The sequence below is a fragment of the Neophocaena asiaeorientalis genome, unplaced genomic scaffold (genome assembly GCF_003031525.2).
Source record: "Neophocaena asiaeorientalis asiaeorientalis breed wild unplaced genomic scaffold, Neophocaena_asiaeorientalis_V1.1 scaffold14, whole genome shotgun sequence".
In the NCBI taxonomy this organism is placed as follows: domain Eukaryota; kingdom Metazoa; phylum Chordata; class Mammalia; order Artiodactyla; family Phocoenidae; genus Neophocaena; species Neophocaena asiaeorientalis.
The window spans coordinates 10,876,308-10,901,965 of NW_020175192.1; the positions used below are offsets into that span (position 1 = coordinate 10,876,308).

At 35.8% G+C, this 25,658-nt stretch overlaps 1 protein-coding gene across 1 annotated transcript in view; it reads left to right on the forward strand.

Moving 5' to 3' along the window:
• The window catches only part of PURG (purine rich element binding protein G), a 34,621-nt gene extending 13,635 nt beyond the window's left edge, over positions 1-20,986 (forward strand). Inside the window, exon 2 of the mRNA XM_024765139.1 lies at positions 20,085-20,986. Coding sequence (XP_024620907.1) covers positions 20,085-20,189 — 105 coding nt within the window. The 3' untranslated portion in view covers positions 20,190-20,986. The remainder of the gene's footprint in view (positions 1-20,084) is intronic.
• The last annotated feature ends 4,672 nt before the right edge of the window (positions 20,987-25,658 follow it).

Genomic DNA, 25,658 nt, shown 5'->3' on the forward strand with positions numbered 1-25,658 from the left:
ATTATAATCTGAGTAGGCTTCAGACAGAATAGAGATTTATAGAAGATTTCACCTCAATACGAGGACAAACTTCAAGAAGTAGTGTTACTCCCACCCTTGTTATTGGAATTATTTAAGGCAGAGACTAGACATACACTTAATGTAGGATGCATAAAGGGACTTAATAAATGAGAAAAAAATTGGATTGTTATTTCTTTGAAAATTCTTTACAACTCAGAGAGAATTTCTTAGGAATAATACTTAGAACTTTTGCATTCAGGTCTTCTGTTAATTTACCAGGTTTGATAAGTGTGATTTCAATTTTTCTAGTATTATTCTGAAAAGAGAAAAAGTTTATCACTTCCTCACACCCCTTGTTATTGCAAAACAACATACGAACCAGTTTTCAAATTTTCATGAGCTTTACTACTTAAATGAATTAGTTAAGACAAGTTCCATGAAATTTGCCCTACAAAATGAAGTATAACATAATTTTTATAAGAAATGTTTCACTTTTTTTTTTGAAATGTTTCACTTTTAATCATTCTTTTCAGAAAGGATTATATGAAGGAATAAGTTTAGTATTTATGTTGCTGTTTCAAAAGTACCTTCTACAGGTTTATTTGGAAAGATGTAAGTGATAGTATGGTAAGTTGGAAAACCAAATTATTGGATATTATCCAATGAAGGTTTTCTTCATAAAAATCCGGAATAAATTATGTTTAAAGGTTGAAGCGAAAAAACAATATTTTCACTCTTCATTTTTTTCTTGCACTACTAATTTAAGATGGAAAGAAACCATAAAGTTTACTAATTTCATCTCAGATAATCTGTATTAGAGGTCAGGTTTCCAAATAAATAGATTACTGTTGCAAATAATATGTGATTCTCTCCTGGAGAGTTTCAAGGCTTTGTAAAAGACAGAAGGGTAGCTGCGGCAATAATATCTAAATTCAGGGATCTAGCGTGGATCAGTATGAAACTCAGTTCTCACTTGGAGAGTCCACTTTTTTCTTGTCATTTCTTCAGTTATTTCTGCTTTCTATGATTCTGTAACATTTCCAAATTTCAAAAGGACAACTAATAATACCTTCAAGAAAGAGACCTCAGTACGTTGAAATATATTACACCAAAGTCTATAAACTATATCTGTATTATACATTTCTAAATATTTAGCTAAGTAAATTTTACTCCTCTACAGAAATATTGTGTGTGTGTGTTTGTGTGTGTGTGTGTGTGTATAAAATTATGAAGAGAAACCAGTTCTTTCTGCATCCCCTTACATACCCTGGAGAAGTAACAACAAATTTGTTTCATCTTGTTTGTTACTACAGTTGCCCTAAAGTGCGGCGTTGAGAATTTGATATCTGCATCTAGAGGGAAAGAGAGAAGAACAGCATTCATGCCAAATATTTGCTATTTGTCATCTCTGCTTTAGAGCTATAATGTTCTCATTGTAGTTCTGAAAATTTCAAGCTTAGCCAGACAGCTGGCTCTTGGAGCACAAACTGTCTTGTGACTCACCTAGGAATATGTCTCTTCTAATACTTCAAAGAGATGGGTTTTTTCCTTCTTGGCCGTGTTGTGCGGCATGTGGGATCTTAGTTCCCCGACCAGGGACTGGACCCATGCCCCCTGCAGTGGAAGCGCTGAGTTTTAACCACTGGACCACCAGGGAAATCCCCAAAGAGATTTTTTTAATCCAATGGTCCCTTCTTTAAAACAGTAGAGAATCTCTTCTGTGCCTCTGAAGAACTCAAAGAACCATGACCATGATGATGTCATCAAAAATACCCTTCAGCATTAAACTCTATATGTACCTTTAATGAGTTCTGACTTCCATTAAAATGACAACAGTTTCTCCCTTTCAAATTCAGCCCAGTCATTCTCAAACATTAGTGTACATAGCAATTAAAAATGCACGCTTGGTCCTCATCCCCAGAGATTCTGATTGTGTTGGTCCAGAGTGTGGTTTGAAACTGGCTCTTTCTCATTCTGATACAGATGGTCTGGAGGCCATTTGTTGTCATGGTCTTAGACTTGCATCCTTTCTCCCATATCATTTTTCTAGCTGGAATTACTTAAAGTATAATCCTGTCAGCCATAACACCATAGGAAGATGATTTTTTGATTATGCTATTAACAAGTTATAGCTACGGCTCACTAAACTCAGAGAGGCTGAATACACAAATCCAAATGTTTAAGATTGTGTGCTATCATATTGGCTAGCTTTCTGGGCAGTGATCACTGGGAATGCCAGTTTTCCACCACCTCCTAAATTCAAATTCAAACTACTTGACATGTAACCACTGGTTGCACACTCCCCACATTTCACAACCAAAACATTCTGAGTCTTCCCAGCCCGAATCAAGTCCATAGGTAATTAGTCTTTTGCCTTCTCACAAGTTGACCCTCAGAATCTTGAATGACTTTTCTCAACCTTATTTTTTCAGATAAAAGTTAAAATTTATTAGGAGTAGAAAATATATCCTTAATCAATCTGAATGCCTCACTTCTGATCTTGTTCAACTTTTTTGTGTGTGTTTAAAAGAGCACATAACAAGAAATTTGCTATCTTAACCACTTCTAAGTATACAGGTCGTCGGTGTTAAGTATATTCACCTTGTTATACAACCAATCTCCGGAACTTTTTCATCTTGCAAAACTGAAACTCTATACCCATTAAACACTCCTCATTTCCCCCATCCCCATCCCCTGGCAACACCATTCTACTTTCTTCTCAACCTTTCTTTTCAATAAGCAAGATATTTTCTGAACACTTCTTCCACCAATAATGGGTTTATAATTATTGCTACTTAGCCCTCCAAGTAGAATCCTGATAGCTTGTATTGTTATAATTCTCATGCAAAAAGATTTACAATTACAGGGCAATTGTGCTTATATTAAGAGCCCTTTATAATCTTTGGGGGACTGAATGAAGGGCATTTTATCCTGGAAGCTTTCCACTGATTTACAGAGAAAGGTAGCACTTTATTCCTCCTGAGACCTAGGGGACTCCAAATGGAATCTTTGTGCTTGTTTGTTGAAGGTTTGAGGTTAGAGTTACCAGGCCAATTAGGCTTAAGTCCTGGAATTTCCTAGACTTTTCCTATGTACATTCTAGGATTGTTTTCTCATTACTTATATAGTAGTATAGTAGGTTGGACATTTTTCTGGTGTTTGACAGTGTTGATGTTCACTAAATGATTTCAGAATCTTCCCTTAGTACAGTATGAAACTGTTTAGCTTTAAGTAGCTTCATTAGAAACATAATTTGGGAGGACTAGCCATAAATAAAAATGCATTTTCTGCAAATGAAGTGTTTCAAATGCTGTTTTCAAAATCATTGGCAGTTGAGAAAAAACCCAACACAAGAAACATTTTTAAAACTCTTCTTTTTCAGATTTTTCCTCAAAAAGTTTCTCTTACTCTGTTATTAAAATTTTTTAAGAACTCAATAAAGTTTGCAATCCTGTAAGCAATATCCATCTAAATAGCCAGAAATACTGTAATTAGGGTTTTATGCTTATGATCTTGACATAAGGAAAAAGCCTACCATTTCTTGGCTTAAATTATTTTGGAACTAACACAAAAACTAGTTGACCATGATTCTTGGATAATGATAACTGAACTTTTCTTCATTTTATGCATTTAACAATTCATAATATCAATGTATTCTTATGATTTTTTCAGAAAAAAAATGCAGTTTACTTAGAACATTTAAAATAACTCCATAATTTTTGTAAGCACCCAGATATTTTTCTTCAATAATCTGTTGTAACAGATTGATAATATCTACTTCAAAGAAAATTCTTTAAAATGGAATTTCATTATTCCTTTGATTTCCATTATAAAATCAAAAATGTTTTCTCAGCAAAGGGAAAAAATTTTTTTGAGTTGAAAAGATTTCGTGAAAGAGTTGAAGTGCATCTGGTTCCGTAACATACTAAGCAATTATTTTTTTCTTTGCAGTGCTCCCATCATTTTAAGATCTTTCTCCACTGCCCACTGTTGTCACCCTTAAATCACAGAACTTCATTTAGTGTCATGCAGTCCTCAGGGCACATGCTGCCAACATCTCAGAACTTAACTTCTCCTCTCTTGTAGTCTCTGACATAAGCTAGGCATTAATATTTTGCCAGTAGGAATCTTTGTGGGGGTTTTTTTTGGCTGCACTGCATGCACCATGCAGGATCTTAGTTCCCTGGCCAGGTTTCGAACCTGTGCCCCCTGCAAGTGCAAGCGCGGAGTCTTAACCATTGGACTGCCAGGGAAGTCCCAATAGGAATCTTTAAAGTAGTAAACCACCGTGTGAAAATTCCCCAAGTTCTGAGCCTTTTTCTGACAACTGTTTACCTACTTTATCAATTATAATGTTAAATTTACTTAGAATTAGGGATGCCTGTGTGATTTGTAATAACTAAAGCTAGTTTGTATTATTGTTCTTCAAACATCGCTGAACTACACTCCTATTTAAGGATCCTTTGGGTCATTATGTAACTATGTGCAATTTGGTTTGTTAATCACCACTTACTGTTTAACTCATTTTTTGAAAAAGACCCCAATATTCCATTTAATGACTTGCCAAGCTGGGATTCAAGCAGTACCTTCCATTAGGTGATTTGCTTCTGACGTGAGACATATTACAGAAAATCTACACTTTGATGGAAATGTTTTTATGTTCTATGTGGGAAAAAATTAATCTAGGTAAACACGAAACTTGATTCTTAAATTAGATTTTTAATCAATTCTAAGTGACAAGTTTGTTTTAATAATCTTGTTCCAAAAATAACTATAAAATGAATGTGGATGCCAAATTACTCACTACTGTATAATTTTGCTATAATTTATAAAGCCAAAATATTTTAGGTGTTTTTTATTTGGACTATTATTTCAAGCATTCATGGAATTTAAAGAATCCTAAGGTCTCTCCTTTGCCCTCCTGGTGTGCAGAGGTGTGATGTAGAGGTTAGGGGTACTGTGTTGTATATTATCATTCAGAAGCCCTGGCTCTGTGCATTCTAGATAGGATTGGGGCAGGTCATTTCTCTGCTGGAGCCTCCAGCTTGCTTATCAGTGTGGGCATTGGATCAGAAGAACCTTTCAATTTCTATATCCATGGAGTCAGTGAAACTTCTCCTAAAGTTACCTTCAACTTCCTTCTCTAGGCTTTTCTCATTTTCTCTATATCTTCTTTATTTTATCTGACATTAATTGACCATCGTTTCCTTCTTGGCATCGTTCATATTTAGTTACAGTTGCTTTGGTAAAGTGTGGACTTATCTTTTGGCCCTATACACCAAAAGCTTTAAATAGGCCATTCTTCCAGTTCCAAAAGATTTTTTTAGACACAGCCTAAAACTTGATTAAATATATTTTAAAATTTTAAACTTACTTTCCCATAGAAAAATCCCATCTTTTTAAGTTGAATTGAAGTTTAAAACCAGAGACTGTTTTTCTTCCTCTTTTCTATTCCCCTCTACACCTAGCCCCGGGCTGATGACTTAAACCGTCCCTCTTCACTTAATCACAAGTGTTCCAATTCCTGTTTTGCCTTTGAAATCTTGTTGCTTCAAGATCACGGTACTTAACAGACAAATCAAAATGGCGACAAGTGGAAATGAAGGTGATAATTTAAAAACCTGATAAGAAATACTATATCATTTTATTTCAAAGATTGACTCACAAATTAAGGTTCAGTAGAATATGAGATCTTTAGTTTCCTACCCATCCTAAATTTTACTTTAGAAATATTTTTTCCCTTGCTTAATAGATAAATGAACCTGTTCTTGTATTCATGCAGTGACTATTAAGTGGCTACTCTGTGCCAGCCCTTTTGCTAGGGACTAGAGATACAGTGAACTACAAAAGAAAAATATTCCACTGCCATTAGCTTTAAGTGTGCCATGTCCAGAGTTATTTGATTCAAAGCAGCTGTTGGAACCTAATCAAACTGTCATTTTTTCCATTCAACAGATATTCATCTGATTATCTGCCACAGGCCAGGCAGTGTGTTGGTATATATGAGAAGTGTGTTTGGAGCTATTATAAAATGCTATATGTTATTTTCCCTTGAACAATTTATTCTTTAAATATGATGAATGATCTACATTCTCTTATAGCGTTCAAAGTATATTTCACTGGTGCAAATTTAGAGAACTACAATGATACTATTTTAAACAATATTTCTGCCTTCTCCATTCCAAGTCTCTTTTGATGTCCTAGGATTAAAATAATAATTCTCTTTCATCTCATGTGCCTGTGTTCAAATGGTAATGACTTCTTGAGCTCTAGGTTGGAAATTGTGAAACCCCGTTCAGGTCCGTCGTAAGACTGCTGTGATTTCTGTATGTCCATGGGGATTGAGTTGGGGAGAAGGCTGAGGAAGGCAAGGAATAGTAACATTCATGTCACGTATTTGCCCTCCCTGCTCCAGGCCTTTGTATTCATCCTCGCTTTAATTTTATTGCATTCTCTTCGCATATACGATATCTTCATAAACTTTTCTCTCTATATGTCTGGATTGATAATATCCATCGGTGTTCTCAACTATGAATTACTCACCAATGTCTTAGCTGAATGGAATAAGCCTGATTCTACTGTGTTTTGTAAATCACAAGTTGTAATAATTTTCACTGTAGATGCATTGCAGTGAAAATCCATTAATGGATACATTCAACTAGTTATTGGTACAAAAGATTCATTTATCCTGAAAGTTTTTCTATAACTGAACATTAGTTCTGAAATATTTTCTAATTAAATTCAATGTTAGAAGAATTATAGAATTTTAAATTATAATACTTTTCATATAATTTAACATATTTTTCAGAGTTCTTTCATATATTAGATCTCATTTCATCCTGATGAAAATATTGAGTTAGATTAGTTTAGGTCAATATCACTAACCTCACTTAACAAATGAAGAAAACAGGCCAAGGCAGGTTAAATGATTTGCTGTAGATCATCTAGTGATCTAATAAAATACCGGGGTTTATAAGGAGCCCACTGCTCGTTGAAGCCTCATAATAACACTATAGGAAATTTAAATGGTAAACTTGAAATCAAAATCTGTTAGAATTAAACACGTTTTTATAGTGAAATTAGGTTGTTGTTTTTTTAACACATTCTAGTTATTTTCCTGTTTTTGTTGTATCTTTAGGCTTAATTCTGCACTGAATCTACCATCCATTTTGGCCCTGGCAGTAGGCATATCAAGTCATTATATTGGTGTTCATGTCTATATAGAAACCACTTGCCTGGATTCCTCCTCTTTGCCTCTAGTTATTGAGACTTTGACCCACTCTTTCCTGAGCTTCCCACCTTAGTGAACCTTCCAGAACCGGATCCTAATAACTAGAATACAGATCCCTTCCTGTCCTGTTAACACAAGTCTTGTCATGGCACTGCATGGCAGTGTAGCCTTCAAAAAATGTTATTTAGAGAATTTAAGAGAGAAAACTACTTCATTGTACAATAAATTCAGTTAATAATTAAAAATCAACTAGTGATTTTTTCCCCCTACACTCTTATGAACAAGAGATAAATGACCACATAATAAGTTAGAAGCAGGCTTTTTCAAAAACCCGTTTGAAAGGGATGTTCCAAGTTTTTACCAAATTAACTCAACCCACATCTTCATTTATAATGTTATAGCAGTTAACAGTGCAGTAATCTTCACACACACACGAAATTTAATCATGTTCACTATGTTGTATTTATTGAAGAAGAAAATCAAAATAATACATACTAGGAATATTTGAATTTCAATAGGATCAAAAGCATTGTGGTTATAGCTCTACGGACTAGGAAATTCCATTGAATAAATGATCTCGCTCCTGGCATTCCCAGTTAACCATGGCTTTGTAGCCTCACTGAGGAATTAGCAGGCTGAATTCTCAATTCTTACATGGAGATTGAATTTCTCTCTCTATATATTCCTGTGGCCATAAAAGTTTCATGTTGGCTCAATCTGCATAAATAATCACATAACAATAAATATAAGAAGGTCAATATGTCTAGGCTTATCATGAAGGAGCTTAATAGAAATTCCACATTTGCTTTTTGCTTTGTGAGGAATAAAACAACAATTTTAATTTAAAACAATTTAATTTTACTTAATTTCCTCCTCCCCCTTAAATAATAGCAATAATTTCAGCTGTATTTCTAGGTACTTGTTCTGCACAGAGTTATCAGGCCGTGTCAGTGACCTACTACAGAATGGTAAAGAGTACAGAACAGACTTTCATGTCAGCCAGCCCTGGGTTCAGGTTCAAATTCTGTCACATATTGTGTAATTTGGGGCAAATTTTATAACTTTATAGAGTTATTGTGAGAATTTATTCACTCAGCCTTTAGTTTATACTTACTAATGACTCTATTTTTGGGGCCAGGGGCTGTATCAACAGCAACACAGATAAGGTTTCTTGCTTCACAGAACCTAGAGTCAGCCAAAATTTTCTTGAAGAAAATTAAATGTCCTGAAGCTGTTAGCAAAGTTTCTGTCACATAATAAGCATTTAATAAATATTAATAGCATCATTATTAATTCTTCCCAACCCATAAAATGGATGGTTCCCCAGAAACTATAACAAACGTATGCAAAATTGGAAGGAAACCTCCTTTTACCGGAGGAGCTCTCTGGTAGAGCAGTGGCAAGGGAGTTGGGCTAGTTATAATCCCTTGAAGCTGTTTTCAGTAAAATATAAAAGCAAACAACTGTGTAGGCAGAAATTTCTTGGACAGGAAACAAAAAGCCCTAACTTTTATAAAAGAAAATAAACTAGACTTCACCGCAATTAAAATTTTCTGCTCATCAAAAGATACCATTAAGAAAATGAATAAGCTATCCACAGACAAGGAAATAGCAAAGCATGGTTTTATTGCTGGAGGGAAACAGAACTGCTTTGTTTTGTTTTTTAAAAAGATGATCATTCGGCAGTTTGCATAATTTGGGGACCGATTGCCCCACTGCTAAAAGGATTCTAATCACCCGTTTTCTAGTATTGGTGTAAGTATCCATAGTAACTTTACAACCTATGATTTTCCTGTCTTAATCTGCCATCAACTTTTTTATTTTTGGCCTGAAGGAATCTTTGGAGTAACCTAACACCCTCATTTTATAACAGATAGGAAAAATATTAAATATGTCATGTGACTTGTCCAAAATCATTTAACTAATCATTTCAGAACTTGAGCTAGACCTTATTAAATGGTCTTTCCACTACCTAATATCTACTTCTCTATTAGTTTGCTTCAGAATCAGTCAGAGGTGGTATGTGTGATTCGTTTAGAATGTGTTTGTTTTCTTCTCTCGGCTGGAAGAATTTTCTCACCTATCTATTTTAAAGGTGAAAACTATGATACACACTTTAACCCTTAGTTTCAGGAGGGTAAAGGAGCCATTATAATTGAGGCCCCAGTTACCATCAAGAAGAGGCCCCTACAGAACATCGTCTCAATACTGAGCTTTATTTATTAATTGATTTTGGCTGGGTTGGGTCTTCGTTGCTGTGCGCTTCTCTAGTTGCGGCTAGTGGGGGCTACTCTTTGTTGCGGTGCACGGGCTTCTCATTGCAGTGGCTTCTCTTGTTGTGGAGCATGGGCTCTAGGCACGTGGGCTTCAGTAGTTGTGGCAAACGGGCTCAGTAGTTGTGGCTCCCGGGCTCTAGAGCTCAGGCTCAGTAGTAGTGGCGCACGGGCTTAGTTGCTCCACGGCATGTGGTATCTTCCTGGACCAGGGCTCGAACCCATGTCCTTGCATTGGCAGGCAGATTCGTAACCACTGCGCCACCAGGGAGGTCCCTCATATAACCTTAAACTATACTTTTTCTATCTTCTAGCACTTGGCATTCTGTTTTTCTTTGGTACTTATGAACGTTTAAACCTCTCACTATCTCAGAAACTATTTACATGAAACATCACACAACTACCCATTCTATTAATTATGTAAGTTTTTATTGTTGCCTCTAGAGAAGCAAACAGTGTCCTTTAGTGTCACTTGAGCTTTTAAAAGGACATTTTTTATAGTTAAAAATTAGATTATCATGTATCAATTTATTGTTGTTTTCCAACTGTGTCAATTTATATTTATGCGATCTTTTTGTCAACAATAGCAGTAGCAGCAATAATGACATGGGACTTGGGGGTTTCAGAGCATTACTTTTTTTTACTAAGTATGTGCCTGTACTTTTCCTTTTCAGTCATACTGAATTTTTTTTTTTTTTTTTTTTTTTTTTGCGGTACGCGGGCCTCTCACTGTTGTGGCCTCTCCTGTTGCGGAGCACAGGCTCCGGACGCGCAGGCTCAGCGGCCATGGCTCACGGGCCCAGCCACTCCGCGGCATGTGGGATCCTCCCGGACCGGGGCACGAACCCATGTTCCCTGCATCGGCAGGCGGACTCTCAACCACTGCGCCGCCAGGGAAGCCCCATACTGAATTTTTAACGTATAGTAGGAAGCAAGTATGTGAGGTAAGAAACGACAATTCCAGGGAAAAGAAAACATTCATTCATTGATTCAACAAATAGTTATTGAGTTCCTCCCACAGGCCAGGCATTGTGCTAAGGAAATTTCTTACTTTTTCCATGTGTTTCTTCTACTCTCTAGTGGAAATGATGAATAGTAGGTAAATTATATATTTTAGATACCTTTGTATGATACATGGGTTTAGGACAGCATAAGCCTTTGGTGGGTTAGAATTGGAATTACAAAAAGAAATAATTTGGTGAAATAATTATCTGGGCTGAATTCTCTTCAGGATATTACTATTTTCTTCTCAGAACCAATAGTACTCTTTCACTTCATTTTTGGAATCGTCTGATAGTGTAATAAGGTTATTTCTGTAGAAAGTTGGGAATTCATTGACTATTTTAACTCTGATTGTAATCTCTTTAAAGTCGATGAACATGGCCCCTTAGATTTGAAGTGGTGAGGTAATCATTAAAAATTAGGCCCCAACCACTGGCATTCAAAATGGTTTTAAAATGTGATTTACTATATATACACTCGATTATGCACTAGGTACCATAAAGTAAAATCTTGTTTCCTTCCCGCCTGAATGTTTTAAGTTCATCTGTCTGCTTTAGGTAGTAGTGGTACACTGTTGGCACACCAGTATTCACACATCCTTGAGGAACCAATACAAGAGTGAAGGCCAAACTGCCATGATTACTTTTAAGTAGCATTTGAGCCAAAATGTTATCAATTTTTTTTCCTGCATTTATAGATTAGTATTTTCACAGTAATAAATCTGACTTGGGAAATCGTTTACATTCTAGGATTTTTAAAAAAATAAATTTATTTATTTATTTATTTATTTATTTATTTATTTTTGGCTGTGTTGGGTCTTCGTTGCTGTGCGCGGGCTTTCTCTAGTTGCGGCGAGCGGGAGTATTTTTTGAACATGAAATGTTTTATATCTTTTCTTAGAGCTGACACATTTACTATGGTCCATAAAAGAATGTGTCTTAATTTTTCTCCAGTTATAAAGAGCCTGCTTTGGTTTGGTGCCCTGATATAAAATCCATGTCCTATGCAGAGTATTAGTCATGGACCCCATTCTAGGTTACGTTGCTCTCTATGGGACATGGTGAGGGTAGAAGTTTTGAAATGAAAAAAGAATGACACCAGCCTTCATGATGCTTCTGCTGCTTAGTTGTAATGTTGTTGAACATTTTGTATTAAAGTATAGCTTACGGGCTTCCCTGGTGGCGCAGTCCGGGAAGACCCCACATGCCGCGGAGCGGCTGGGCCCGTGAGCCATGGCCGCTGAGTCTGCGCGTTCGGAGCCTGTGCTCTGCAACGGGAGAGGCCACAACAGTGAGAGGCCCGCGTACCGCAAAAAAAAAAAAAAAGGTATAATTTACATACAGCTCTTATTATACCATTCAGTCATTTTTGGCAAATATCAAGACACAGAACATTTTTCTCACCCCAGAAAATTCCCATGTACCCCTTCGCAGTCACCACCCACTCTCTCCCCCTCCTCCTGACTTTCAGAAGCAGTCACTGATCTGATTTCTATTAGCATAGGCTACTTTTGTCTATTCTGGAATTTCATACAAATTAACATGTATTTTTTGTATTTGACTTCCTTCACTCAGCCTAGTAGTTTTGAGATCAGCTGTTGAGTTCATCAGTAGATAGTGACTTTTTATTGCTAATGATGCTTTTTTTAAACAGGCAAAATATAAGCAGATCTTCACTGAGTATCTTAGTTGAATCATGGCAGCAAACCTGTAGTAAGAATGGAGGGGACAAAATACCCTTAAATATTAATATTAAATAACTGCTCCTAACGTTCAAACAACTCTCCCACCTTAGTTATGTGCATACTCTTTTGAGAGACTCTAAATTATTCTATTAAAAACAGAGATAATGGGCTAGTGCAGTTCAGCAATTGCAATGGGCAAAGAATGCTTATTATTTATTTTACTTCACAGTTCTGCTTCGACCTCAGAAAGTAATGTGAAAAATAATTCCAAGGGAGGAGATACTTCTTGTGATATCTCTATTATCAAAGCATGCCGGAAGGAATGCTTTCATTGTTTATTGATATGGTGGTGCCTCAGTAGCTTTTATGCACTCTTAAAATTATATAACGTAGACCTTATGAATCAGTTATTATTGGAAACTCACGTTGGTCCATAGTTTTGTACATGGAAAGAGAGTGGATACAATGAAAGCAACATCCAGATTGCATTTTTGTTTTTCTGAAAGTTCTAACTGAATTTACCTAATTTTGCCTTTTTGAGCAAAGAGTCATTGAGATTCTGAGGAGTGGCAATGTATTTAAGGGAAGATAATAACTGTTGTTCTAGTGAGCCTTAGTAAATTGTGTACCAATAGATCTAAAGGAGGAATTTTTACTATCTGCTGTTGTCTTTTTCAAGAGAATCCTATTCTTACCAAAGAGGGGTCTGAGTTTTGACGTAACTAAATAAAGGAGAGGCTTGAGCTGGCCTTTGGCTAGTCTATCCCAATCCATGCCATGTCCACCTTTAAGATTCTAAAAGGAGGAGCTGCAGAACCACAGAGAGATCCCAGAACACTAAGTCACATACCAAGAGCATACCCAACAGGGCTTTTCTTAACTTTATGGGAAGGTAGTAAGTCATTTTCAATGTTTATGCAACTATTCAGCAAGAGAAAGAGTAATCATATGGTACTACAATGCTGTATCAGTTCTATGGAAAAAGACACTCAAAGGAAATATTTTGCCAGATTATTAAGAGAATGTTAATAACACTTCAGATTATTGCCATTCTCTGAATCCCTCTCATCTACTTATTTTCTCATTTCTTTTACCTTTCTGCCTGCCACTAAATATGCATACTTTCCTTCTCCTCTCTGATAGCTATTTTTCTCCTTATGGTTCCTAAATTATTGTACCACATTCATATTTCATTCTGATTATCCCAAAAATACTGAAATGAAACTCCCCTTTAATATGACCTACTTTAATGTAGAATTTGGCCTAAGTCTTACTTCTCATGAAAAGGCAGTTACATTTAAATTACCAAGAGAATCTCGTCAGTGTAATTTAACCCATAAGGAGGATTTGAAGTGCTATCATACTCAGCTTCAAGGATATATGTTCTAAACTATGAAGACGATTAACTACTTTCAAGCAGTATGCATGAATTCTCTAAGCAGTTCATCATCCTTTTGGTTGTAGTAATTAATTTTAATTAACTGCCAATAATGTTTGTTGCCATGTGGAAAAGTGCGGATATGGCCCTGGTTCCCATTTGAGTATGCGTAATGACGTGAGTTTAATGTTCAAAAGGTAAAGAGGTCTTAGGTTGTGAAATAAAGAATTATAAGCCTGAGTTCCCAGTGAGTACATGCAGCCTGAAGAGTTTTGAAAAGTCCTAACTTAGCAGAATTTAAAGCTGATCGTAAATCATCTTTCCTCCACCTGTGTGTTTATGCTTCTGGCTAATAAAAATTAGATTTTTGCTTCCTAATTTTGGAATGAATAATGTTTTTGCTTCTCAGTCAAAATGTTCTAATTAATAGTGCTGTTTTTATTAACATGTACAGCAGTTTAGAGATTCAAACTTAATATCGTTACCATTTAGTATTTTTACTGATGTGATTTAAAACCATAACTCTAATTTTTACAAGAAGTCATTTCTTTCACCTTTCTCTCTTTGAAACTGGGAATGAGGGCATGTGTTATACTTAACTGGTAAGACCTATTCTTTAGAGGACATGTTCAGGTAAAGTAGTGGGAGTAGGATCAAGCTCTTAGCTGCTAATGGTGCAACGACATAACATATTGTAATATCCACACTATATTGACATAAGTTAAGTAGATGTATTTAGGATTTAAAAGGCTTTACATCGTGTTGCTGCAAAAGGAGGCCTAATGATGGTTTAAAGAAAACTTTTAATACTCACAGTTGTTCAAGAGTTCCAGAATATTAAACTTTACAAGGTTATTCTTTTTTCTTAAAAATAAAATATATTTTGATTACCATACAGATTCCCGTCATATCAGAGGAGGAACCAGTTAGCACAACGTAGAATTTTAGAGCTGGAAAAGACTTTGATATCGTCTAGTTTAATCTCACCATTCACCTATTTCACTAAAATCTCTATCTTCTCAAGGATCTTAACTTTCCTGCACTTATTTCCAAAACATTGAACAACACTCGTCCCCAGTTCCTTTCGCCCTATCTGTGTAACTGTCTTTCCACTCCCTTCTGATATTCTCCATAGTCATGATAATGACTGCAGCTGGGAGGATTATTTCCTTGGTTCTTTGTGCCTGAATTAGCTTAAGAGTAGTCTATTGTACATAAAAGTACAACTTCTCATTTAAATATTTGACAAAAGGCAAGGTGAATCATTCAAAGTGTTAGGAGTAGTTGTAGTAACAGTCGCGTCATTGATACTCTGGAGGGCATGTACAATATGGGCTTTGCCATCGTGCGTAATACTACCCTATCATTTAAGACGAGTAATACTACCTACTCTCCTGTAATAGAGAAGATGCAAGAGTGGACAAGCACAGCTTTTCAATTGGGCGGTGGAGTTGAAGTTCTTTGTTCTGTTTTCTCAATCTCATTTCTCGTTCATTAAGTCAACAAATATTTATTTTGCATACAGCATGAGCTAGATAGTCAGCTAGGTCTAGATGTGCAGCAGACAAGATCCAGTCTTTGGCCTCAGAGAGTGTATGGTATAGATACATAGAATAGGACAACTGCCTTTGGATTGGAGAATATACATCTGTGTAGTTCTACCACTGCTCAAGCAATTCATTAACTTTGCCTTCCTCATAGGGATACAATGAGAAGTGACTGTTATAACCGATTGTGAGGCATTTGGAAATGAAAAATGCTATAAAAGAGCTGAATAATAGAAAGCAAGATGAATTATATGATAGGAATGGTCCTCATCGATATATTCAATACTATGTCATCACTATAGCAGTGCTACCAGGGAAAAGCTAAATGAGGTAAATACAACTGCCTAGCTTTTGCAAAATCAAGAAAAAAAAATCTGTGTGTTTTAACAAGAAAGATTGTGGAATCATATTATTTTGGGTATTACATGAGCTAATATATAGTTGGAATATCATATATAGTGTGGAGTTTCCACACGTCTATAGTTTCTATTAAGAATATTATACATTTCAGTGTTATTTGAAGTGTTTCTCTAGTTATTGTTAAATGCTACCACTGTCCAAGACTATTGCTTACCAATAAGAGATTATATTCTCATATTCGAAAACTACAAGAAGGCTCTTTAAATTATATAGGAGGATAACTGTCCTTTCTGTGACTAACCTATTATATGTTGGGTTTGGGGGAGTTGTCATCAGCGATTTATCATGACTGATCCTTTCTGATTTTACTTGTTTTTAAAGTTTGTTACTTCTCTCAGAGGACTAGGATACCAATTTTTATATCCCATTCTATATCCTCAGAAGGTGAAGAATTTATAGAATGGGGCATTTCTTTCATATGCTTTTATGTGGTCATTTTTACACCCAAGGGAGAGTCTCAAACTATAGAAAAAAGAAGGGGTCCTTTTTTACTAGTCATTTAATATTCCATGACTATGAACTAATCGTAATGTTAACATAAGCTATTGTATGTTTTTACCAGCATTTTTCACCCTAATTAAATGAGACACTACACCACACTGTTTAGCCTATGGCATAACAAAAAAGACAGGTGAGCTGTCGTTGAGAATCGTGATCTTACGTTCTCTCTCTCCTCTGAATAATAAAATTTTTTTTGGTCTCAGTTTATAATGCGACACCTCCCTAGTTTAACTTCATCACATTCAAGCAACAAACTATTAAAATTCTAACCTAACGTGGGTACCATCTATTTAAAAATATATATTAATATAATTATTACATGGTAAAGGGATCTTCTATTTGTTGTTTGTTTTTCCCTGATTCACCAATTTTTTTTTTTTTTTTTTTTTTGGGACGGGATCCCCCCCGGACCAGGGTACGAACCCGCGTCCCCTGCATCGGCAGGAGGACTCTCAACCACTGCGCCACCAGGGAAGCCCGATTCACCAAATTTAATAATATGGAGAGCTTCCACCACAGCTGCTTATTATTTGTTCCATATGTTGATGCTTTTGTCTCTAATGTCCTTTTGTCCTTATTATATTACATCTATACTTTTCCATTTCACATTTCAATTTAGAATAAAGCGATAGAAGCATGAAAATTAATTACCCATGCATCAAACATTTTTGCTGTGCTTAATAGAAACGAACACTTAAGACTAGAAACCTTAATGTTTAATACTGTCTTCAAAACTCAGCTATTGCATATATTGTCACTTCAGCAATGGAAGAAACTGAGTATAATATGTAATCTGATAAAAACAGGATAACTATGTTTAAAAAAAGCATATGATGTCTGTGCATTGCATGGCAGGGTGTTACTGAAATTTGCCTAGATAATCTCTCATGATATTTTCAGATTTTATGGGAATGCTTTGGCTATACTTGGATTTGAATCTTCGTAATGACAAAGGTTCTTAATAGTTATTTTTTTAAAACACACTATACTGTTTTTAGAAAGTTATAATTCATCTTCCTGCTAATATTTGTGCTAAGTTTGTACTATACTATTAAAAAGAAAGGTAAATTTATATATACTTAGATTTTGAAAAGTAGACTCATGTACATTTTTTTAAATTTTTGGTAACTTGTGGCACTTTGGTAAAGGAATGTGCAATTATAAAAGTTTATGCCATTTTAATTTTTTTTAATTCCCAGGAATTACTCTTACTAGGCTTTAGATTCAAAACCAAACCCAATTTTAAGATCAGCTCTTTTTTCCTACTGGTAGTTCCTGTTTTTCCAATTATATGGAACATAAACTATTTTTTGCAATGAGTTTTACCTTTCCTCCATTCTAATCTCAAAAATCGTTAAGTTTAAGGAACATTTTAAATTAATCCAGTGGTAACTAGAAAAGTATTTTAGATGTCATGGCCATTTAATCTGTTGCCTGACTTTAGTAATTTTCTGATAAAATTAACTAAATTCCTGAAAAAGAATATTCAAACATTTTAATTTGTTTTCACTGGTTGTAACCGATTGCGTAGTTGATGTCCATACAGTCATAATTTATCTTAAAATCTGGAGCTGCCAAGAGAACTAAGGACACAGCTGTGCTTAAAATACCCCCGTATCCTCCAAAGAGAAATCACAAGAAGAAATAGAATTCCGTATGATATGGCTATTATATATACTTCGATTAGGTTACCAGTATTTTACTGTGATACATCCATGGGTATTAGAAGCAAAATGAAAATAAATATAAATGCTTTAATATTAGATATTGGCATCAATGTAGATTATGCATAAGGTATTGCAATAAAAATATTAATTGTGCCTGTATTTGAAGAATTTATGTTAGATTTTCTGTGGCCTTTTTCATTCAAGGCTGCACAGTCATTTTAAATGTAAACACAACAGAATATATGTTTGAATGAAATGATGGCCCTGTTTGCCATGGGATTAAATATTCTGTTGAATTTTGGGGGGCATTGGCTGTTGTATATTATGACATAAACTTAGATTGTTCACAAGCAATATGTGTGTCTTATGTACAAATCACAGCATTTAGAAATTATACATCTTCCTTTTCCTCACAAAATGAATTCAGAATTTGTAATTCAAATTTTATCCGTTTAAGCTGCTAGTTATTAAAAATTACCTAATGTGGATCAAAAGAGTAAATGAAATAAGGACTATGAAAGAATGCTAATTAATAGCGTAACCCCATATCAAATTTCTGATAACTTTAAGTTTCTTATAAAGCCTTAAAATATTTTAGTGAAAAATTAATTACTTGGAAATGAAGGCACTTTATTACCTTGAACTAAGCTATTTGTCTGTATAGAACTTGTCTAAAATCCCATAAAATATTCTTTATCCTTTTATAAATTTATCCAACTTATGTGTTTTTCTAAAGGTTCTTATAATTAAATGTAATAATTCAAACTATTTTAACTTAACAGAAAATTGTATTACGTAATACAACCAATGAACAATACAGAAAAAAAACCCAAGCGTAACAAAAGTGTTTGTGATAATGGCAAAACTGTTAGTCTAAGTTAGTCTACAATCATTTGAGGTTAAAATGTTGTAAAATTGAAGGCTTTTTCATTGAACAATTTTTAGATAGCTTTTATTTTTTAAATCTTATTTTTAATTGGTACTACCTTGTTTTGAAATGTTGATCAAAGATAAGGGCAATCAAAACTATTAAGCCAGCCTGTCGTTACTCAATTTTGTTTTAGTTGAAGTTTTTTTTTTAATGTAACCCTAAAACATTAAGAAATTAGTGTTGCTTCCTCTATGCTCAAGTCAGCCATGCCTGGAGAATTATCGAATTTAAATCAGTAATGTGGATGTGCTGCTGTGTATACCTGTTTCCTCTTCAGAAAATTAATACTTGATTTAAACAATAGATTTGGTTCAACAGAAAAAAAAATAGGATTTCTTTTCAAAAGTTAAATTTTTTCTCAAATTACACGTTACATCTCTCTGACATTTATAAGGATAGGCTAACTTGTATCCAAAAATGTTTTTCTACAGAAGAATATTTCAAAGCAAACAAACTTTGTGCTTTTTGTTTGTTTGTTTGTTTGGGGGCAGTTCACTTAAGAAAAAAACACTTTTCTATAATTTTACTTATTTTTAATTCTTCTCTCTAGTGGCCATTTTCCTATCATTACTCGTAAATGTTTTGCTAAATGTAAATGCTGCTTCATAGATGTAGTCATCATTACATGGTACAGAAAGGAGTCAAGTTTATTAGAAGTCTACTCTTAACAAGGAGAGACTAAAGATAAATTCCATGTCAGTTCTTTGGTTTGTTTCTTTGTTTTCTTTTTTAAATAAGATATATTAACCCAAAGGTGTGTTAATGTCATGGCATGAACAATCTTAAATGTAGATCTATTGAGTATTTTGTGATGCTGAGTAACAGACTTTTCTCAAATCTCTGTGATGCTAGCTATTTTCCTTAGAAGGTTTTTGTTTAATGTTAGATTGTTGTTCTGAAAGATGTTGGTCCTAGTGGGATTATTAAAAACTGGGAAAACAAATAAATGCATGTGTTACAAGTATAGAAATAGTGAATTGTAAACTTACCATATAGTACTGATTCTATTTTCAAAAATGTTTTTGCTGTTAACTAGATACAACATAAAATTGCCGCCATACTGTAATTAAGTACTTTTTCCTAAATGACCCTGTTATCACTATTCCAGAATTAGAAGTTGGGCAGATATATGATTGATTCATGTGTCTGCATAGATGCTTCAAGGTATATTCTTCTCTTGGGGAGTAAAAATATATTTTCCTTGGCATCGATGCACTGAGATCTGAATATACCTATATCTATTCTTATTGCACATTTCTTATACAGTATCTTCAAATACGCCAAAATTGGCCTAGACGTGACTTAAAATTGAGGGTTTGTTACATGTTTTCTAACAGAAAGGTTTTCAATGAAACAGAAAGGTATTCGTTATAGGTTTGTACTGTGAAAATAGTGAAACTCCCTTTAAAATTTCATATATGCTAAATTTAAATTAATATTTTTTCTTTAGCTCACAAATTACCCTAAATCCAGAGGGAATATCCACCCTTTTCACTGTTGTCAAATCCAGCATAAGGAACAGCCCTATGACACTACAAAAACAGTTGAGGAATAAGGAATAAGTCTCTTATGTCACACTTCAGAATAAAGGCATTCGGTGAAAGAAATGAACCGAAGTTCATCGTGAATGCAAGGCTTCTGTTCTTGACATTCCTCCGCGGAAGGGAAGACAAGTGTCAACACCACTGGCATCATTTTCAAACCGATCTTATGTGGAATATCTTCCACCACACTGGAGTACTTCTTGACTCTATCAGGTTTTTTTTGTTTTGTTTTGTCCTGTTTTAACTCATCAAGCCTTTCCGTTTTCAAAAAACCATTTGTCAGCATTGAGGTAGAAGGACATAGATTTGAAAATACTTTCTTAAGAGATCATGTAACTATATAACTCTGAATTTAAAAACTGAGGAGGAGGGATCATTTCAACCCACCGCCTCTTACAAGAAACATGTTTTTAAATCTGTAACTGCTTTAGTGTTAACAGGGTACAAAGTGTTTTTTGTCCTGTATTGTACTTAAAAGGTTCTCATTGATTGGTGATTGTATTGTACTGTATGAAAACAACTCATAAATTGCCTTGTATTGTTTATAATAGACCATACCACGTACCACTTCAGTTTTCATGTTCCAAATTTTTCAGTGATGCATGTTAACAGTTAGGTCCTAAAATTCTGTGGTGCTAATTCTTCCATATCCAATGGTGCTTTCGTGGATGCTAACTGCACACATGCTGAACAAAGCTTGACGTTTAAAACTTTCCTCCCTTCCTCTGTTTATATAAAGTACACAGTAAAATAACTTGAATTTGTCTCAAAGTATCACTGACAATCTAATAAACTGGTTTATACGTGTGATTAGTTTGTATTCTCAATTATTTTTCAGAAAGCAGATTCGTTCTGCTGGGCCCTCATATCAACAAAAAGTAGATCTTTTGTAGTGTTTATTTTGTAATTTGTGCCCAAAATTTATGGTATCTTTAGGAATTTAAATCCAGTTGGCCTGGCTTCTAAAATCAAGTTCAGATCAGACCTATAAAAACTAGACCTATCAAACCTGGAAATAAGTAACTTGAGAAGAGCACAAATGTTCTGAGTGTCTATTTTAATACTTTATTAATAAAGTTTTATCATCAGGTTGGTATCATCTGGTCCATGAAATAACGTTTACCTGGAAGCAAGTAGGCCTTCAAAACCTTTACTGCAACACAAAGACATTGAAAAAGCCATTCCTAAATGCTTATATTTAAAGTTTCTCTCCAGGTGTATGAAAATAAGGACAAAAAAATCAAATTGGAACTTTGCAGGACAAGTTGATATCACATGCCAGAATGGCATAATAGATAAGCTCGTAAGGGGGTTCACTGATTTTTAATTTTAGCATTTTTACTAAGAATCACAGCATTAGAACAAGTGAAGTTGCTCCTGTATCTTCATGAGGACAGAGGACTATTTCTCCTAAACCAGAGATAAACTCAATATTAAGGCAGTGTGTGAATTTGCATGCTGACCTTGGTATTTTTCCTAACCCATGGGTAAACTTAAATTTTAAAAGAAAAGATCAAGATAAATCTATAAAGCTCCTCAAGTAACAATCATTGGTCTCAAATAGAAAATGATCAAACCTATCCACCTAATCGAGTGGGTCCATGAGTGAAGTGATATTCCAATACTACTATGGTTCTTTATTACATAAAAAATGTAAGCTACAGTAATTTTGCCTCAAATAGTTATTAAATCATTTCTAATATCAGAAAATGAAGTTTAGAGAACAGAGCCCATGTGAACACTGGGTTTGCATCTCCATGACTATCTTTTTTTTTTTTTTTTTTCTTTTTTAACATCTTTATTGGGGTATAATTGCTTTACAATGGTGTGTTAGTTTCTGCTTTATAACAAAGTGAATCAGCTATACATATACATATGCTCCCATGTGTCTTCCCTCTTGCGTCTCCCTCCCTCCCACTCTCCCCATCCCACTCCTCCAGGCTGTCCATGACTATCTTGAACAAATTCAGTATTTACTAAATCACAACCTCTCCCCAAGGACATTCTTCTTTTTTTTTTTTAATATTAATTTATTTGGCTGCCTTGGGTCTGAGTTGAGGCATGCGGGATCTTTCGTTGTGTCGCGCGAGCTCTAGAGCGTGCAGGCTTAGTTGCCCCGCAGTACGTGGGATCTTAGTTCCCCAGCCAGGGATCAAACCTGCGTCCACTGCATTGGAAGGCGGATTCTTTTTTTTTTTTTAATATTTATTTTATTTATTTACTTTTAATTCTTTTGGCTCCGTCGGGTCTTAGTTGCACACGCAGGATCTCCATTGAGGCATGCGGGATTTTGTGTTGTGACACGCGGGCTTCTCTCTAGTTGTGTCGTGCGGGTTTTCTCTCTCTAGTTGTGACGCGCAGGCTCCAGGGCGCATGGGCTCTGTAGTTTGCAGCACTGCGGGCTCTCTTGTTGAGGCGTGCGAGCTCAGTACTTGTGGTGTGTGGGCTTAGTTGCCGCACGCATGTGGGATCTTAGTTCCCCGACCAGGGATCAACCTGTGTCCCCTGCATTGGAAGGTGGACTCTTTACCACTGGACCACCAGGGAAGTTCCCCCAAAGACATTTCTACTGTATATTTTTGTAACTCCCTTTACAGGATTCCATCTCATGAAAACTGGCAATTGGTAAATGTGCTACAAAATAATTCCAGGTTTTCTTCAACAAAAAAGAGAGAGAAAGGTCAAAGAAAGTCTTAGGGTATCTTTATTTCTGTGGTAATATTTTGCCGGGTAATCAAAAGAAAATTAATTCTAATTTTATGAAAGGATAAGAGAATAAATAAATTTCTTTTGGAAAAATGTCTACTTTTTAATCTACATGGAAAGATCTCTAATTTTTATCCCCATGGTCAACCATAGTTATAAATCACACAGTTCATCACAGTTTGTCCCACCTAAAAAATTGTTCTCACAAATTTTTTATCAGCCTTTTTAGTACGAAATTATTTTCAAAAACTCATTTGCCCTTTATAACTGAAAAGTAATACAATGACTACACTTTGTAAGTTTGGTTGTTTGTGAGAATAATGTAGGCCCTCCCTCATTGACTGAAACCATCATTGAGGTTTTTTTAAAGGTACAAAATTATATTTGCCTTTACAGTTTTATCAACCTTATTTTGGTAAGTTGCTTTTTCTGTTCCTTAAACAATAATTTCCCTTGGAGATCTTAAGCTCAAGTGTCATTTGTAAATTCTTGAATGAAAACACTTTAATAAAGATCCAGATGTTTTCCGTTGAAGAGCATCTTTTGAGCTAAATTTCATGTACGCCAACAGCCTAACCTTACTCATCTTAGGGAACTAGTTTTTCTCATCAGGAATTGCTTTGAGTTTGAAAATGGCCAATGAGAGTAATATTAACCTTCTTTTTTCTTTTCTTTTTGGCCACACCACGAGGTTTGTGGGATTTTTAGCTCCCCAACCAGGGATTGAACTCCGGCCCTCGGCAGTGAGAGTGCGAGTCCTAACCATTGGACCACCAGGGAATTCCCTTGACCTTTTTTTTTTTTTTTTTTGGCCGTACGCGGGCCTCTCACTTTTGTGGCCTCTCCCGTTGCAGAACAACAGGCTCCAGACGCACAGGCCCAGCGGCCATGGCTCACGGGCCTAGCCGCTTCGCGGCATGTGGGAACCTCCCAGACCGGGGCACGAACCTGTATCCCCTGCATCGGCAGGCAGACTCTCAACCGCTGCGCCACCAGGGAAGCCCGATCTTCTTTTTTTTTAAAAGCCAATCTATAACCTAAATTATTTCAGACTTGTCTTCACACATTCTTTTTAAAACCATTGAAGTAGGTGCATGCTGAGTTCACACTGAAAAAGAAAATCACTTTTCTTACCCCCCACTTTATCCTTGGGGAAGTGAAAAGACTTCTAGAAAATAAGCAAAAAGTAATTTAACACAAAAACAAATGAGTCATAGTTCCTAAGACTGAATAAACTTTGAAATGCAGTAAGCACAGCACTATACGTATTCTCCCCAAATGATCTCTCATTCTGTGAGTGCTAACTGAAGCTTACCTTTTTTGCAAAGCATAATGTTTGCCATCCTAAAAGATTTAACTAAAAGATTGGCTTGTGAAGATTAAAAAGGACTCTGAATGAAAGAGTTGACCCTCAGTTTTGTGTGTTTAAAAACTCAGTTTTGTTAGTTCATTCTGGGTAAATACACAAGAGATTCCTTTTAAACAAGGTTATTAAAATAACACCTTAAGCGTCAGATATCCAATGGAGATAACAATTAATTTACAACAAAAAATAGTTTTTCTCCTATGGAGTAGGATTAAAAGGAAACTGCATAAGAAGTGGACTTCAGGGGCTCCCCTGGTGGCACAGTGATTAAGAACCCGCCTGCCAATGCAGGGGACACGGGTTCGAGCCCTGGTCTGGGAAGATTCCACATGCCACAAAGCAACTAAGCCCATGTGCCACAACTACTGAGCCTGCGCTCTAGAGCCTGTGACCACATCTACTGAGCCCGCGTGCCACAGCTACTGGAGCCCACGTGCCTAGAGCCTGTGCTCCGCAACAAGAGTAAACCACCACAATGAGAAGCCCGCGCACCAGAGCAAAGAGTAGCCCCCGCTCGTCGCAACTAGAGAAAGCCCACGCACAGCAATGAAGACCCAACGCAACCAAAAATAAATAAAGAAATAGATTTAAAAAAACAAACAAACTGGACTTCAATTTTTGCTTCTATACTTTTTAAATTATTTCATGATAATCATATATTATTTTTATAATTTTAAAAATGATTTTTTTAAAGGAAGGAAAAAAATGCTAGATAGATGAGAATACCTGTGTCGACCAGTTGGCAATTCTCTTTCTAGTAGGAAAATCTACTTATAAAACCTAGTATGTTCCTTGACAAGTATAAAATAAGATAGGAAGGAAATGAGTAATATTAATGGATAGCATCATGTTATGATGGGCTCCAGGATACAAACCTGCCAAGGAAACGGAAATAATCACACCAGGTCATCAGAGCAGTCACCCCAGAAAGGTATGGCTATCAAGAGATCAGACCACTTGGGAACGAAGGTTTGAGTCTTACTACCAGGTAAGCCACTGATTCCTGCCAAGGTGAGGGCTGGGGTGAACGGGACTTTAAAATGGATGATGGAAGACGAAGGGGTTGAGTTCCAGCTGTGAGCCTGAGATCAAACGCAGCAGCATACTTTTCTCAGGCTGTGGTTGCTGCCCAGGTTCGTGAGCAGAAACGGGGGGGCCTGAGTGGATCATGTGGGTTCCATACACATTCCTCCCGCCATGGCCCCTTGTTTAAAGCAGCACTATCTCCTTCTTCTGATCAGCATCAATTATCCCTGCCCACGTGGTGACTCCTCTTCTAACCTGCTGGTTCCTTGGCATAAGAAATCCACAGTGCCAGGACAGCAGCTGTAACTTGTTAGTTACATTGTAATTCAATGGATCCTGGCTGTGTTCCTTGGCAAGAACGTGCCCCATTTGGAGACCAGAG